The sequence below is a fragment of the Rousettus aegyptiacus genome, unplaced genomic scaffold, assembly GCF_014176215.1.
Source record: "Rousettus aegyptiacus isolate mRouAeg1 unplaced genomic scaffold, mRouAeg1.p scaffold_m13_p_2, whole genome shotgun sequence".
In the NCBI taxonomy this organism is placed as follows: domain Eukaryota; kingdom Metazoa; phylum Chordata; class Mammalia; order Chiroptera; family Pteropodidae; genus Rousettus; species Rousettus aegyptiacus.
The window spans coordinates 92,002,224-92,020,790 of NW_023416295.1; the positions used below are offsets into that span (position 1 = coordinate 92,002,224).

General features: G+C 39.1%; 1 protein-coding gene across 3 annotated transcripts in view; it reads right to left on the reverse strand.

Annotated features, from left to right (window-relative positions):
- Positions 1-18,567, reverse strand: part of ARHGEF4 (Rho guanine nucleotide exchange factor 4) — a 240,455-nt gene that overhangs the window by 115,921 nt on the left and 105,967 nt on the right. For all 3 annotated transcript variants that reach the window (XM_036235975.1, XM_016125237.2, XM_016125255.2), the window contains exon 2: positions 1,057-4,668. In XM_036235975.1, coding sequence (XP_036091868.1) covers positions 1,057-4,668 — 3,612 coding nt within the window. The remainder of the gene's footprint in view (positions 1-1,056; positions 4,669-18,567) is intronic.

Below are 18,567 nucleotides of genomic sequence, written 5' to 3' on the forward strand. Positions count from 1 at the left end.
AAAGTAATCTGAAATCTATTGAAAACACACATATCCTTTGATTGTGCAATTCCTCATTTATAGCCTACAGAAGTAAAAACATCAATATTAAGGACATGTGTTCAAGGATGCTGTTGTAGCATTATTTATAACATCCCAAACTAAAAATTATCTAAATATTAATCAAGAGTAATAGCTAATTAAAATATAGTATTAAGCTGTATGCAATTTTTAAATAGAGAACAATGTATATAAAACCACTGGAGGGACTGTACATGTTGTGCTACTGAGAACATAAAAGTTGCAGAGTAATACGTGCACATAATTCTATTGTGTAGTACCTACTTCCAAAACTCCCCCTCATTATCCTATGTATGAGTGAACACAATGAATAGAATATATATTAGACTACTGACGTGTTTCCCTTGATGGAATGGTATTGAAGGGTTTGAGAAGAAGATTGTTACCTTTTCTCTTCTACATCTGTATTGACTTTTTTTTTACTTTAGTAATAATACTTTTTAAAATTAAGTAACACAAAAGGACAAAAGCTTGAAGATCACTGTTTAACTCCTTACAGATGAGGAAATATGTTGAGTAAAGTGATATATTTTCTGCTGGTAGTGATTGCATTTGAATGTATAATATCTTCTTCCAGCATGGTGGAAATACACTGCTATGAAAACTCTATTCCCCCAGGTCCCTTTCCTCCTTAGCAGCCCACAGAGGGCATGGAGTGCTCTGTGAGTATACCCTATCTGTTGTCTCGCTTATTCTTGTGCTCAGGTGGTTGTTGTAAATGAGAAGGGGCAGATGGAGTGGGTCTCAAACAAACACCTAGATATTAGAATTATAATGAAATGCCAGTTCCTACTTGTTAGGCAGATTCCAAGAAGTCAGTCACACACTGCTGATTAGGGTGAGGGCACTCTGGGAGTATAACTGGGGCAATGTCCATGGAAGGCAGATTGATCTTCCTGTTTCACCTCTCCCCTTATTTAGGAAAATTTCCCATGTAGTTCTCCCCTGCTCTTAAGAGAGAAATAAAGGAGTTGGTAGGTGTCGCAGATAACTCACCTCACTCCCAGAGAGGTTCCTGAGTGAGGGTGCTGTGTTTAGGTGACAGTGATGCTGGCCCCTTTTTCCACTCTTCTCCTGTTCATCCTGGTCCAATGTCTGTAGAGAAAAGAGGAGGCTTGTCCTGGCCTTGGGAGTCTTGGGCCTTTCAGTGGCTTCTAGGCTGCCATCCACATTGCTGTAACTTCTAAGAAAAACCATGGAGATGGCACTGCCTGTGCCAAAGTAACGGAAATCTGCCTGCTGAGCACCATGCCCAGGGCTCTGTGGCTTGGGGCTCAAGGGTTTGCACGGCACACTGTGGCTTCCGTAAGACAAGCAGCAGGCTGAGCTGGCAGGGAGAGGACAGCTGATCCCAGCCTGTTGGGCATGAGTGCTAGTGGGTGGCATTAGCCAGGACTTTTCAGAAAAGACACCTGAGCGTAGGTGCCTACCTCTTTCCTGGGGGCTTGAATATTGGATGATTGGTTCACTTTTTCTCCTACTATCTGAAGAGACCAAATTGCTGGATGACGAAGGTGTGGGGAAAGATGACGATGCCCAGTGATTTCTAAAAACATAGCTCTCCTTGTCCTCTGTCTGCTCCTCACAGTGGCTGTAAGTCCCTGGTGGAGAAGATCTGAGAGGATTCAGGACTTCTGGTTCTGGAACCGAACTTACTAAAGAAGGCCTTTTTGGGCCTTCTACACCTTTGCTTTTCAGAAATGCAGGCCATGACCCCTGGAGCAGTCTGCTCTTCTTCTGGCTCTTGAGAGAACGTGGAGAACTTTCATCAGTGTTCTTTTTGTCTAAAACTTTTGACTCGAAAAAATTTGCAAAGGTCTTATGAGTAATGGCCAGCCTTGCCCTGAGCCCTTTCACTGGAGTTTTGAGTTCCTTGGCTCTGTAGCTTTCTAAGGATGGTTTTCTGCTTCCAAAGTCCCCTGGTGTTTTTGCATCCTCACCTTGGATGAGCCCTGCGACTCCCTCACCCACTCCCTGGAGGATGACCTTAGGGTCAGTGCTTGCAGGCAGGTGGTGCTTTGAAGCCCTGCCTTGGCCAGTCGCCCCCTGCCAGCTGGCCGCAGTGGTCATGACCCTCCTTGAATGGAGCTCCGTGGAGCACACGGGGTGATCCTTCACAGTTGGAGGGCAGGCACCAGGCTGCAGTGACTCAGGCCCCCAGGCAACGGTGTCCCCTCCCCAGCTCTGGGCAGTTGGAGGCTGGCTTTTCCTGAGTCGCTTCCTGGGCTCCTGAGAAGCCTGACAGTGGTGCTGTTGGAACTGTGGGAGAGCCAGAGCATGGGCAGAGACCTGGGCAGTGCCGCCCTCAGGGGCCTTGCCACCCTGCACTCCCTCACGGCTCCCTCGGGGGTCCTGGGACCCGGGACCAGGCACCAGAGCAGCATCTTCCTGCTCTGCCGAAATCCAGTTGCTCTGACTCACCCCACAGAGTTTCTCTTTCATAAACTCCTTTGTGCTCAGCAGGCTCCCTGCGAGCTCTGGGGAGCAAGTCCTTTCTCTACCAGAAGCAGCTTGGGCCACCTGCTGAACTGCCCCATCATCATCTCCCAGTCTATGGGCTATTGGGAGCTCCCACTCCTCACCACAAGTTCGTGGTTTGCCAGCTATGGGAGACTCATAGGGCATCACTCCAGCACTGCTGAGAGATCTTGGTCTTTCCTCCAGAAATTCACAGCACTGTGTTTCTGGAACATGATCCACTCTCCTCGTGGTCTGCAGACCTTTCTGCTCAACAGCTATGAGAATGAGTGTGCACCTGCCCCTAGAAGAGGTGTCTGCTTTGGGCTCCGGCAACAGGGCCCCAGCAGAGGACGTGGCAGGACACTCCAGTCCCTGGTCACATTCCTCATACCCACAGCTACAGTGAGATGGGGTCACTGATGTTACTTCTGAAAAACCCTGCAAAGCACTTTTCATGCAGTTGGGGTCTACCACCATCACGTCTTCTGCTTCCTTTAAAGTGTCTGTTGTACTCAATTTCTGGGTGGTTTCTGGAACGTCTGAAGGATCACTCACTCTGGAGCAACCTATCCAGTCTCTCTTCCACACCTGTGACCCGCAGCTATTGTTAGAATCAAGTGGAAACTCGGCCCTGGTAGGTGGCTTTCTTTTCTCAGTGAGAATATACTTTGATGTGTGATTACTGGTTTGGTTTCCTGCCTCAACAAAAATGTCCTGAAGGTGCTTCTGTTTATCACTTCCATCAGCAGCATCTGGTGCAGGGCCAGTCCCTTGGGGTCCCTTTGGTCTGCTTTCTGGGCTCTGTTCAGACTTGTACTCTGTGGGCACTGGCACTTCCTCTACTCTGAGGCTCACCAAGTCTGCAGTATGGCATGAAGAGATTGGGCAGGACCTAGAATCCTGTCCCAACTGGTTTTCTAGCCAGAGATATTCAGAGGGCGTATCCTGAGATGCCCTCCTGCAGCTCAGAGAACTAGGTCTATACTGATCCTGCAAATAAGGAACCTTCCTTTGGGAATTAGGAAGCACGTGAGACACTTGGATGGGAGCAGGGTGAAAGGGGTTTAATGTTCGTATATCTCGTTTTCCCTTTGTCCTTTCCTGTAAAGAGATCCCAAACTGCACAAAGTTCTGACCTGGGGGATCATCAAGGTATCTTAAGGGAAACCCTGCAATGGAATGGGCCCTGGTCAATGTCCTTCTGTGCAGAAAGTGGTGTCCTGGGGATGCCCTGCCCTTGTCATCAATATTTCCTGGGGTGCTATGCCAAAGTTTGGTATGTAGGAGGCAAGATGTTCCCAAAGAAAGCTGGCAGGGGGCATCAAAACAGGGCTGGCAGCAGTGTAAGTCTGGGCTCACAGAGGGACTCAGGACACTTCCCTTCTTTGCCTTGGCTCCCAGAGGGGTTGTGCTGTCCCGCAGGTTTCTGAGAGGCAGCCCTAGTCCTCTGGCCCGGTTATAGATATGTGGCCAACTCTGGCCCAGTTCACAGCACCAGAGAAGGAAAGGCCAGACCACCGGGATGCTCAAACAACTCTCAGACCTGGATTTCTGAAGAGAAATAACAGAGAACCCCTTGATATCCTGTACAGTCACCACTTTTGCTGGCTGGAGACTATAGCTGCCTGTAGCACCCTGCAAGCAACCTTCTGTGTGGTGAGGAGATCCTGCCAGCAAAGACTTTTGCTCCAGGCTGGCCACACAGCCCGGGACTTGTTCCGCCTTCTCTTCCCCAGTGACTGCAACAAAGGCTCGGAACCCACTTTCGTAAGACTTTTCCTTGAATTCAAGGGACAAATCTTGTTCTTCCTTTGGTTCAAGCTCAGGGATGCTAGTTGAATGCTGCTTCTGAGGAGGTATGGTGGCTGCGCCATCAGGGCATTCCTGGTGTGCTACTCTGTCCTCAGAGGTACTACTTGGAGGGGAGAAGATTCCCCCTGCGAGGTCACCAGGCAGACCCTCTGTGTCAGAAGCACTTTCAAAGGGGTCAGGTTTTGTGTCTGATTGACTTGCACTCTGGTGAGAGAGTGTCTCAACATCATTGTAGTCTGTTTCCTGGTTCCATCCCTGTTCCTCTGGTTCTGCTGGAGAAGGAGGGAGCTGCTTATCCTCAGTCTCACCTGGTAGGTGTGCACCTGGCTCTGGAGTCTGGAAGGGCAAGAAGAGAGGAGTCAGAGATGAAACCCAAGGACATCTGCATACATGTCTACACTAGGTTTGCCTTTGTCAGAAGGAGGAAAGTCCAGAAACATCTCATTAGGTCCCCATGTGTTCCTATGAAAAGATAAGTAAGTATGAAGAGCTACATTTTATGAAAACAAGTGATGAAACCAAACCCAACAGTAGTTGGAAAATGGAGCACGTAGTTAAAGCAGCCCTATTAAAAAGTCAGACTAGGCCGCATGAGCATGTGCAATTTAAGTATAAACATGTTCTATGAGTCACACCAAAAACCATATCTCTGCCTAATGTTTTCAGTAAGAAAGAATAAATTTATGTGTTTGCTTTGTGTTCTGTTTGTTCTTATGCAACCAACTGGATTAATTTCAAGGCTCTTACGCTTAGAAATATTTTCTGAGTTAGGTTTGCTGGAGCCCCCTCCCCCCCAAAGAAGACAAGATAAAACAAAACAAAACAAATCGAGAATTAATGAAACTACAAACACATGTTGCGATGTTACAAATGTCCAAGACAGCTTTGAGAACAAGAAGAAAAATAGAGAACTGTGCAAGTATTTTCAGATTTTCCTTCTCTCATTTCTTAATCAACCTGTTGAGACAGAAATTTATATGCATCCTTTTAAAATATACAGATCTATGTGTTTGACAGATGTGTAACTACCACCTTGATAAAAATCTAGAGTATTTCCATTTCCCAAATAAATCCCTACCTCTTCCCAATCAACTCTTACCTCCCTCTTTCTCCTTCCCCCACAACAACCTTCTTTCTGTCAGATAATCTAGATTTGTCATTTCTAGAGTTTTAGATGACCAGAATATGCAGTATGAACACTTTGGAGTGTGGCTTCTTTCTCTTAGCATAACATTTAGAGATTCATCCATATATCCATGGCTGTAGTATGTATTCTACATACAGTGCCTTGGGCTTTGTGATAATGCTGTACCCAACATTCAATTATCATGGTCCCCGAAGATTCCCCAGGCCAAGAGTGGGGCAAGCACTTGGCCCCACTAGCTAAGGCTCCTTTATATAAATTTTTGTACAGAAGTCAATCCCTCAACCAGCCCTTCCCAAAGACAGTTTTCAGGACTTGTCATAAGAGATTTTTCAAAATAGAATTGCTTTTAATATTCCTTAACTGAGAGGAGAAAAACAAACACCAAAACATGCAAATTTTAAGGCTTTAAAAGTATAAAGTAGATTCAGAAAATCAAGAATAACATGATACTATAGTTTCAAATATGTTGCAAAGCAAGAAGGAGTTGGGAATAGTAAAGAAAACATTAAAAATCAAACTATTTGGAAAGGAGGGCAGTGTGGTTATGGGATGTCCAAGAGGACAGAGGAGCTAAGGAAGACAGAATCTCCTACATCCACTGCCAGAACTTTCTCCAGTCACCCAACTCTGAGGTGCCAGGCACTTCAGCTATACAACAGGAATAACAGCTTTTGGTCTACCTCCTACACCATGGCAGGAATGCGAACAGATGTGAACATGCCTTGGCAAGCACAGAGAACTGTGTGATGGCAAGTTTGTGTTGTCATGAACAAGTGAATGGAGAAGGCTAGCTCCAGGCCCTGTAGAGTGCTCCTGCTTAGTAACTTCTGCCTTTAAGAGCACCTCCATTCCCTCACCTCGCCATGTTATTAAACCGAGAACTGACCTCCTGACTATAGAGCATTTGATCAGGACTTTCCACATCATTATAGCTTGATGTCACCTTATAGACTCATACTGACATTAATATTCACATGTTTCAGGCCCACAGGATCCCAAAGTCCCAAGTTCCAAATGACCAATGATCTGGACACTGACTACACCGACATGTAGAGATCTTATTCCTGCCCTCACCCCTGCTCAGCATCACCACCCAGAGTACTGCCAACAAGGAGAGGGGCTGCAGCTAAGGGAGTAGGCTCCCTGGCTGGGTCTTCCTGAAGGTCAAGCTTTTCTTTGAGTTCCGGGTGTTTTGGCAAGAGGTCTTGCTGTCTCAATGAAAATAAAAGCCTTTGGGATAAAACATCTGAAATAACTCTCCCAGATTACAAAATTTTGTAGTCTATGTTGAAATATGGAATCACACAGTATGTATTTTTGGCTGACTTTTTTTCACTCAACACAATCATTTTTACATTCATCTATGCTGAATGAGTCAATATTTCATTTGTTTTATTGCCCAGTAGTATTCCATTGTATAAATATACCAGGGCCTACCAGGAAGGCAGAAGCAAGACTTTTTCTATCATTTCTTCTAGACTGTAGTAACAGTCTAGACTGTGACAAACAGCCCTTCTCCCCTAAAAGAGGTCCATGTCCTAATCCCTGGAACCTGTGAATGTTTTCTTTTATGGCAAAGTGACTTTACAGATGTGATGATGTTAAACATTTTGAGCACGAGAGTATCCTGGATTATCTGGGTGAGCCTAATGAAATCACAAGAGTCCTTATAAGGAAAACCCAGAGACAGGACATAAGGTGATATGATGATGGAAGCACAGGTCAGAGTGATGCAAGGAAGGACCATGAGCCAAGGAATGTGGGCAGCCTCCAGAAGTTGGAAAAAGCAAGTAACCATATTCTCCTCTAGAGCCTTCAGAAGGGAATCCAGCCCTGTGACACCTTGATTTTAGCCCAGGTGAGAGTTTTCCATGATTGTGTCATAGTGAGAATGTGTAGCAACACTGGCATGTAGCACGAGGACTATGTAACATAAAACTGTGACAACTTCCAGAAAAAGATTCTGGACTTTACAGTGCAGTGCAGCATCTGGGTTTCAGGCCTGTTTTTCTCACTTGCCAGAGTCTACATTTCTGTCAATGGTTGCCACAGTGCCAAGTGTGCTTATTTTACTAGATTTTGGGGAAGATGAAGTAGGGATAGCAGAGGTTTCCGAAAATTCTAAATATGCTTCTACCACTTTAAGTTATTGATTGCTCCATGGTAAATTTGGAGATTAAACACCCATTCTGTCAGTTCTTTTCACTAGCTTGGTCACAAATACTGTGGGGATAGAAATTATGTCATATAGTTTGTTATCTCCTATAGCACAGGGCTTGGAACAGAGTAAACACAAATAAGTATTTAAGGAATGTAGAACTATATATCACCATTGCAATGGATAATTGTTGTAATTCTGTGGCTATAATCTCATAAGCATTTTATATTCATAGGACATTTGTCCCAAACATTATTTCCAAAGGTACATTATGATTTACATGCTCTTTTCTCTTTTCCCACTTACTGTGCGCATTAGACCCGTGCCAAAAAATGGAGTTAAACTCTATTTCCTACTGAGGCCTCAGACGAGAAGGAAGAAGACTCTCACGGTAGTTTGTCTTCTAGTTAGTTGTTCAGGAAGCTCCTAGTGACCCCTCAGAATGCATAGGTCAAGGATATGGTTGGTAAGCTTTTCTAGTGAATGTTTGTCAAGGGAATTAATAGAAGGCAGTGACAGTTACATGAAGAGGGGGGCGGGTGTAGAAAGCCTTAAGCAGAACCAGAAGAAAGTCAAGAAGGTTAGAGGAACCCCAGAAACTTCTTTCTTGTCTTATTTTTAAAGAAAATGTCCATATTACCTACAGTCACCTTAGCTTACTAAGCTAACCTTGGTTCCCACGAATTCCTGATATCTGAATCTGAGCTGATCAAATTTATCTTTTCACTCTCTAAAAAATAAGGATTTCCAGGTTAATTATTCACATTGACAAGATTTCAAAGAAGATGTTTTCCCTGTCTGTTCAAGAATTCAAGCAGTTTCTACATCATTGCTCTAAACACACTTGCTTCTTACTCATTTGTTAGATAAGTTGTAGTTTTAGGCAAATCAATGTGAGTTACAATATGATATGGAAGGATTACTATTATTTTTAAGAATATTCTGGAATCTCAATTGGTCTTTTTCCTTAATTAGCCCCATTCTATATTCTTAATCTACCAGATACTTTATTTTTTCAAAGGCTCTGTAGTTATCAGCAGCTTTGTCTGACTTTTCTGGAAGGGCACACATGCATTTGCTGAAATTCTGGATTCAGAGTCACTCAAGTGCTCATTTACCAGAAACTCTTATGTGCCAGGAATTGTATCAAACAAAAAACATAGACAACAAGGTCTCTCTATCAGAGCAGTTGTGAACTAAAAAGGGAACAATCACCTATATGACTAGTGAGAGTGAATCATACTATATGCTCTACTAATAGTATAAACAAAAACTATACACAAACATGAAAATGAGTCGTTTCACGGTGAGAAAGATTTCAGAGGGGTATACATTTGAGCTATGATAGGAGAGATGAAGCTTTATGGCCACCAGGTAGAGAAGTGTGAAAGTGGGGAGTTGGTAAGGCAGGCCACCATGTGGCAAAGGAGCAAAACTAGTCCTCAGTGCTCTCCATTTCTTAAAAGTCCAGTTAGTGCATATTTACCTACTGTACAATTGCTAACACACCTCCATCTTATCACTTAACACCTTACATTGCAATAATCATTATCATTTAATAACATGAAGGCTGGAGGTGCACAGGTGAGCCAAAATGACCTTGTCATTGCCCCCCAAAGATACACACAAATAACAAAAAAGGACAGGTGCATATGTAACTACAAATTGAGTTGAGGGAATGAAGAAAAAGAACAAGAGGCAATGTGTGATTAGGGAAGGGCTCTCGAAGAAGTGTTTAAGCTGGGATGTGAAAGCTGAGCAGGGGACATACATGGGAGTGTTTAGGGAAGAGAGCCTTGCAGGTGAGAGAAAAGCATGTGTGAAGATGCTGAGACCAAGAGACTTTGGCTTGAGTGAAAACAGAAATATGAGCCAGTATGACCTAGGGCTAAAGGGAAAGAATGCAGAAATCAGGTATTGTGGGAACCTGTAGGTAGATGAGAAATTGGGTCTTATTCTGAGTTCAAAGAGGGAGCCATAAAGAATTTAAAAAGAATTTAACTTGATGTTCAAGAAACTTTTTTTTGTAATTATTGTTTTTTGTAATTATTTTTATGTTTTAATTACAGTTGGCATTCAATATTATATTAGTTTCAGGTATACAGCAAAGTGGTTAGATATTTATATAATGTGTGAAATGATTCCCAATAAGTCTAGTACCCATCTGATACCATATATAGTTATTACAATATTATTGACTATATTCTCTATGCTGTACTTTACATCCCTGTGACTATTTTGTAACTGTCATTATGTACTTCTTAATCTTTTCTCTTTTTTCACCCAGCCCTCTGACACCCTCCATCTGGCAATTGTCAGTCCTCTGTACCTATGACTTTGCTGCTGTTCTGTTTGTTCATTTGTTCTGTTTTCAAATTCTACATATAACTGAAATTATATAGTATTTCTCTTTATCTATCTGAATTATTTAACTTAGTATAATATTCTTTAGTTCCATCCACATTGTTACAAATGGTAAGATTTCATTCTTTTTTATTGGCAGAGTAATATTCCATTCTGTGTGTGTACACGCACACACACACACAACTTTTTTTGTATCCATTTGCCTATCAATGGATACTTACATTGCTTTCATATCTTGACTATATAATCCTGCATTGATCATAGGGGTGCATGTCTTTTCAGATTGATGTTTTGGATTTTTTTGGAAAATACTCAAAAATGGGTTTGCTGGTTCATTTTGTAGTTCTATTTTTAATTTTTGAGGGACCACCATACTGTTTTCCATAGTTTTCCATAGTGGCTGCACTGATTTAAAATCCCAACAGTGTATGAGGATTCCTTTGTCTCCACAACCTTCTCAATATTTGTTGTTTGTGAATTTATTGATAACAGCCATTCTGGCAGGTGTGAGGTGACATCTCATTGTTTTTTTTTAAATTAAATTTATTGGGGTAACATTGGTTAATACAATTATATAATTTTCAGTTGTACATTATCTTTTGGCATCTATACATTCTATTGTATGATTACCACTCAAAGACCAGTTTCCTTCAACTACCCTATATTTGATCTCTTTTATCCACTTTGCCCTCCCTCTACTCCCCTGTATTTGACCCCCTTTACCAAGTTTCCTCTCCCTCCTCCCCCACCCCCTACACTCTGGTAACCATTAGCCCATTGTCCATGTCCCTGAGTCCTGTTCATTTGTTGCTTTTAGGTTTATATACCACATATAAGTGATACCATGTGATTTTCTACTTTTTCAGTCTGGCTTATTTTGCTTAGCATGATTATCTCAAGGTCCATCCATGTTGTTACAAATGGCAGTATTTCATCTCTTCTTATGGCTCAGTAATATTCCATTGTATATGTGTGTCACAGTTTCTTTAGCCAATCTGTCATAGGACACTTTACTGCTATGAACATCTGTGTGCAAATATCTTTTCAGATACATGTTGTCAAGTCTTTGGGGTAAAAACCCAGTAATGGGACTACTGGATCATATGGTAGATCAATTGTTAAGTTTTTTGATGAACCTCCACACTGTTTTCCATAGTGGCTGTACCAATTAGCAGTCCCACCAGCAGTGTATGAGGGTTCCTTTTTCTCCACATTCTCTCCAACATTTGTTATTACTTGTCCTGTTGATTATAGCTATTTTAGCAGGTGTGAGATGGTATCTCATTGTGGTTTTGATTTGCATTTCCCTAATAGCTAGTGATATTGAGCATCTTTTCATATGTTTATAGGCCATTTGTATATCCTCTAGGGAGAAGTGTCTGCTCAGATCCTCTGCCCATTTTTTGATTGGATCGTTTGTTTTTTTGTTGTTATTGAGTTGTATGAGTTTTTGTATATTTTGGATATTAGGCCCTTATTGGAGGCGTTGCTTGCAAATATATTTTTTCTTTCAGATGGTTGTCTCTTTACTTTGTTTACAATTTCTTTTGCTGAGCAGAAGCTTTTTAGTTTGATGTAATCCCATTCATTTATTTTCACTTTTACTTCCCTTGCCTTTGAGGTCAAATTCATAAAATCTTTAAGTCCAAGGTGCTTGAGCTTAGTTCCTATGTTTTCTTATATGCATTTTATTGTTTCAGGTCTTATATTCAGGTCCTTAACCTGTTTTGAGTGAATTTTGGTGTGTGGTGATAGACAACAGTCTAATTTCATTCTTTTGCAGACAGCCCTCCAGTTTTCCCAGCAGCAATTATGGAAGAGGTTTTCCTTTCTCCACTGTATGTTTTTGGCTTTTTTGTTGAAAATTATTGCCCATATAAATATGGGTTTATGTCTAGACTCTCAATTTTGTTCCACTGTTTCATGTGTCTGTTTTGCTGTCAGTACATGCTATTGTGATTACTGTAGCTTTGTAGTATAATTTGAAGTTGGGCACAGTCATGCCTCCAGGCTCATTCTTTTTCCTCAGGATGGCTTTGGCAATTTTGGGTCTTTTGTGCTTCCATATAACTCTGATGATTTTTTGTTCTATTTCTTTAAAAAATGCCAATGAGATTTTGATGGGGATTGCATTATATCTGTATAATGCTTTAGGTAATATGGTCATTTTAACTATGCTGATTCTTCCAATCCAAGAACACAGAATATCTTTCCATTTCTTTATATCATCTTTGATTTCTTTTAATAGGATCTTGCAGTTCTCATTGTATAAGTCCTTCACATGTTTTGTTAGATTTATTCCTAGATATTTTATTCTTTTTGTTGTGATTGCAAAAAGAATTATTTTGTCCCCTTCTTTTTCTGACACTTCATTGTTAGAGTATAGGAACGCTATGGATTTTTGAACATTGATTTTGTATCCAGAGACTCTACTGTATTTGCTTATTGTTTCTAGTAGTGTTCTTGTGGAGTATTTAGGGTTTTCTATATAATCATGTCATCTGCAAATAGTGACAGTTTGACTTTTTCATTTCATATTTGGATACCCTTTATATCTTTCTCCTACCTGATTGCACTCGCTAGGACCTCCAATGTTATATTGAATAACAATGGTGATAGTGGACAGCCTTGCCTTGTTTCTGATCTCAGAGGGAAGGTTTTTAGTTTTTTACCATTAAGTATAATGATGGCTGAGGGTTTGTCATAGAGCGCCTTTATTATGTTAAGGTAATTTCCTTCTATACTAATTTTGTTAAGTGTTTTGATCACAAATGAAAGCTGTATCTTGTCGAAGGCTTTTTCTGCACCTTCTGATAAGATCATGTGATTCTTATTTTTAAATTTGTTTATGTGGTATATCACATTAATCGATTTGTGTATGTTGAATCATCCCTGTACCCCTGGGATGAAGCCCACTTGATCATGGTGTATAATCTTTTTAATATATTGCTGTATTCACTTCACTAGTATCTTATTTAGGATTTTTGCATCTGTGTTCGTGAGAGATATTGGTCTGTAGTTTTATTTTTTGTGTGTTATCTTTTTCCAGAGTCATATTGGCCTCATAAAATGAGTTGGGAAGTATTGCCTCCTCTTTGACTTTTTGGAAGAGTATGAAGAGAATAGTTATTAAATCTTTTTGGAATGTTTTGTAATATTCACTGGTGAAGCCATCTGGTCCTGAGCTTTTACTTTTTGGTAGGTTTTTGATGATTGTTTTAATTTCCATACTGCTGATTGGTCTATTTAGATTTTCTAGTTCTTGAGTCAGTCTACAAAGATTGTATTTTTCTACATACTGGTCCATTTCTTCTAGGTATTAAATTTTGTGTTATATACTTTTCATAGTATTCTTACATGATCCTTTGTATTTCTGCAATGTCAGTCGTAATTTCCCCTCTTTCGTCCCTAATTTTGTTTATTTGCATCCTTTCTCTTTTTTCTTTAGTGAGTCTAGCCAGGGGTTTGTCAATTTTATTAACCTTCTCAAAGAACCAGTTCTTTGTTGTATTTCTTTGTTTGTTTGTTTGTTTTCAATTTGTTTTTTGTTTTTTTTTTTGCTCTAATAATGATTATTTCTTTCCTTCTCTGATTTAGGCCTCATTTGTTCCTCCTTTTCTAGTTTTTGAAAGATGAATCGTTAGGTTGTTTATTTGGGTTCATTCTTGTTTTTGGAGGTAGGCCTGTAATGATATGAACTTTCCTCTTAAGACCACTTTTGCTGTGTCCCTAAGTTTTGATATGTTGTGTTATCATTATCATTTGTTTCTATGTATCTCTTGATCTCTCTCTTTATTTCTTCTCTGACCCAGTTGTTTGTCAGTAGCCTATTGTTTAGTCTCCATGTATTTGGATATCAGGTTCTTCCTGATATCTTTTTGCAGTTGACCTCTAGTTTCAAAGCATTATGATCAGAGACTATGGTTGGTATTATTTTGACCCTCTTATATTTGTTGAGGCTATCTCTGTGTCCCAGTATGTGGTCAATCCTTGAGAATGTTCCATGTACACTAGAGAAGAATGTATAAGCAGCTGTTTAGTGATGGAAGGCTCTGTAAATGTCGATTATATCCAGCTGGATAATGTGTCATTTAAGGATGTTATTTCCTTATTGATTTTCTGTTTGGATAATCTGTCCATATCTGACAGTGGGGTATTTAGGTCCCCTACTACAATCATGTTTTGGTCTCCTTCTCCCTTTAGTTCTGTTATTAATTGCTTTACATAATTTAGGGCTCTCTGATTGGAAGCATAGATATTAATAAGTGTTATGTCTTCTTGGTGCATGATTTCCTTTATCATTATAAAGTGTCCCTCAGTATTGTTCTTTACCTTTTTTAATTTTGAAGTCTATTTCCTCCAATACTAGTATCACTACTCCAGCTCTTCTCTGAATGCCATTTGCTTGAAACATCATTTTCCACTCTTTCACTTTGAATCTATATTTGTCTTTGGAACTGAGATATGTCTCCTGGAGGCAGCATATGTTTGGGTTTTATTTTTAATCCATTCTCTTAACTCTGTGCCTTTTTATTGGTGAATTCTGTCTGTTTACATTTAGGGTGCTTATTGAAATATGAGGTCTTCTTATAGATATTTTATCTTTTGCTTTCTGGTAGTTCAGTGTTTCCATTGCTTCCTTGTCCTTGTGTTTCTGTTTTCTTTATTTTGGTTGGCTTTTGTGGGTTTTGCCTCTGATTCTTCTTGTTTTATATTATATACTTCAGTTCTGACTCTATGGTGTGTGGTTACCATTCATCATGGTTTTAATTTGCATTTCTCTGATGATTAGTGATGTTGAACATCTTTTCATATGTTTGTTGGCCACCTGTACATCCTCTCAGGAGGAATATATACTCAGGTCCTCTGCCCATTTTTAATTTGATTTTTTAATATTAAGATATATGAGTTCCTTATATTTTGGCTATTAAGCCCTTATTGAATGTATCATTTGTGAATATATTCTTCCATTCTAGGCTGTCTTTATTTTGTTGAGGGTTTCCTTTGCCATGCAAAACCTTTTTAGCTTGATGTAGTCCCATTTGTTTACATTTTTCTTTTGTTTCCCTTGCTTTATAAGAATAATGTCAAAGAGTTTACTGCCTGTGTTTTCTTCTAGGAGTTTTATAGTCAGGTGTAAGAAGGTGGTCTAGTTTCTCTCTCTCTCTCTCTCTCTCTCTCTCTCTCTCTCTCTCTCTCTCTCTCTCTCTCTCTCTCTCTCTCTCTCTCTCGGATGTATCTGTCCAGTTTTCCCGACACCATTTATTGAAGAAATGTCTTTACTCCATTGTACATTCTTTTTCCTTTGTCATAGATTGGCCATATAGGCATGGGTTTATTTTCAAGCTCTGTTCCATTGATCTATGTGCCTGTTTTTATGCCAGTACCATGCTGTTTTAATCACTATAGCTTTGTATTATATTTTCATATTAGGTAGCATGATATTTCCAACTTTGTTATACTTTGTCAAGACTGTTATGGCTCTTCCGAATCTTTTGTGGTTCTATATTACTTTGGATAATTTATTCTACTTCTGAGAAAAATGCCATTGGTATTTTGATAGAAATTGCAATGTATATGTAGATTGTTTTGGGTAGTATGGACATGTTAATGATGTTGCTTCTTCCTATCCATGAGCATAGTATATGCTTCCATATATGTGTATCTTCTATTTATTTCTTCAGTGTCATATAGTTTTCTGAGTACAGGTCTTTTACCTTCTTGATTAAATTTACTCTTAGAAAACTTATTTATTTCTTGTTTGATGCAATTGTAAGTGGGATTGTTTCCTTAATTTTTCTGATAGTTCATTATCAGTGTATAAAAATGCAACAGATTTCTGAATATCAATTTGTATCCTGCTACTTTACTGAATTCATTTACCAGTTCTAATAGTTTTTTGGTGGAATCTTTGGGTTCTCACTATATAATATCATGTCATCTGCAAAGAATGACAGTTTTACTTCTTCCTTTCCAATTTAGGTGCCTTATATTTCTTTTCCTTGTCTCATTGCTGTGCTAGGATATGAATGAAAGTGGTGAAAGTGGACATCCTTGTCTTGTTCCTATCCTAAGAAATGTGCTTTTAGCCTTCATCATTGAGTATGATGTTAGCTGTGGGTCCTCTTTTTTCCTACTTTGCTGACAGTTTTTATCAATTATAGATGCTGGGGTTTTTTCTCAAATGCCTTTTTTGCATCTATTGATATGGTTATATGAGTTTTATCCTTCTTTTTGTTTATGTAGTATATCATGTTGATTTGCAGATATTGACCCAATTTTATGTCCCAGGAATGAATTGCACTTGGTTCTGATGTATGATCTTTTTAATGTATTGCTGAATTCAGTTTGCTAATATTTTGTTGAGGATTTTTGCATTTATGTTCATCAGAAATATTGGCCCATAATTTTCTTTTCTGTAGAGTCTTTGTCTGGTTTTGGTATCAGGTTAATGTTGGCCTCAAAATATAAGCTTGGGAGCCTTCCTTCCTCTTCAATTTTTTGCAATAGTTTGACAAGGATAGGTGTTCATTCTTTGAACTTTTGATAAAATTCACATGTGAAGCCCTCTGGTCCAAGACTTTTGTTTGTTGGGAGTTTTTTTGACTATTTAATTTTATTAGTAGTTATTGGTCTTTTCAGATTTTCTGTGTCTTCTTGATTCAGTCTTAGAAGGTTGTATGTTGCTAGGAATTTATCCATTTATTTCAGGTTGTCCAATTTGTTGGCTCATGGTATTTTCTTCTTTCACTTCTCATTGTATTTACTTGGGTCCTCACTCTTTTTATCCTGGTGAGTCTAGTTAAAGGTTTATAAATTTATTTATCATCTCAAAGAACATACCTTTGGTTTTATTGATACTTTGTATTGTTATTTTTAGACTCTATTTTATCTATTTCTGCTCTGAACTTCATTATTTCCTTCCTCTACTCACTTTGGGTTTTGTTTACTTTTCTTTTTCTACTTCCTTTAGGTGTAAGGTTGGATTGTTTATTTGCAATTTTTCCTGTTTCTTGAGGTTGTCCTGTCTTGCTATGAATTCTCTCTTACAACTGTTTTTGCTGAGTCCCATAGATTTGGGTTATTGTGTTTTCATTTTCATTTGTCTCAAGGTATTTTTTGATTTCTTCCTTAATCTCGATGTTGACCCAAACATTGTTTAGTAGCATGTTATTTAGCCTCCATGTGTTTGTATGTTTTTCAGTTTTCTTCTTGTAATTGATTTCTAATTTCTTACCATTGTGCTCAGAGGAGATACTTGATATGATTTCAGTCTTCTTCGATTGATTGAGACTGGTTTTGTGGCCTAATATGTGGTCTATCTCGGAAAATGTTCCATGTGCACTTGAAAAGATTGTATATTCTGCTGCTTTGGAATGAAATATTCTAAAACATGAAATCAATAAATCTGATCCAAGGTGTCATTCAAGGCCACGGTTTCCTTGTTGATTTTCTGACTGGATAGTCTATCCATTAATGTCAATAGAATGTTTTAGTCCCCTACTATTACTGTATTACTGTCCATCCCTCTTATTTTTGTCTGTCAGTATTTGCTTTATATATTTAGGTGCTCCTACATTGGGTGTATTGATGTTTACAAGGGTTATATCCTCTTATTGATCCCTTTATCATGATAAAATGTCCTTCTTTGTCTCTTGTTGTAGCCTTTGTTTTAAAGTCTATTTTGTCTGATACAAGTTTTGCTACCCCAGCTATAGTCTCATTTCTCTTTGCATGAAATATCTTTTCCCATCTCTTTACTTTCAGTCTGTGTGTGATTCTGTCTGAAGTGGATCTTCTGTAGGCATCATGTGTATGGGTCTTGTTGTCTTATCCATTTAACCGCCCTATGTCTTTTTTTTTTAAATAATGTCTTTTATTTGTCAGTAATAGTTGCCATACAATATTAAATTAGTTTCAGGTGTACAACATAGTGACTAGACATCTATACAGTTCATAAAGTTACCCCAATAAATCTAGTACACCTCTGACAGCATATATACTCATTAAAATATTATTGACTATATTCCTTATGCTACACTTTATATCTCCATAACTATTTTGTAACTATCAATTTGTTTTTCTTAATCCTCTCCCCCTTTTTCAATGACCCCTCTTACCCGCTTCCCATCTAGAAAGCTTTTAAAGGTTCTCCGTATCTATGAGTTTGTTTTTGTTTGTTTTGTTGTTGTTGTTGTTGTTCTTTAGGTTCCACATGTATCTGAAATCGTATGGCATTTGTCTTTATATGACTCACTCCATTTAGCACAGTACCTTCTAGATCCAACATTAAATTTTTTTTTCATCCCTTTACTTTCCATCTTTGCATGTCTTTTAATCTGAAGTGAGTCTCTTGTAGGCAGCTTATGTAAGGGTCTTGTTTTCTTATCCATTAAGCCACCTTATCTCTTGACTGGAGCATTTAATTCTTTTTCATTTGAAGTACTCGTTGATAGATATGTAGTTATTGCCATTCTTTATTCATATTTTTGATACATGTTCTTTCTTCTTCTTAAAGAAATCCTCCAACATTTTCTGTAATACTGGCTTTGTAATGATGAACTCC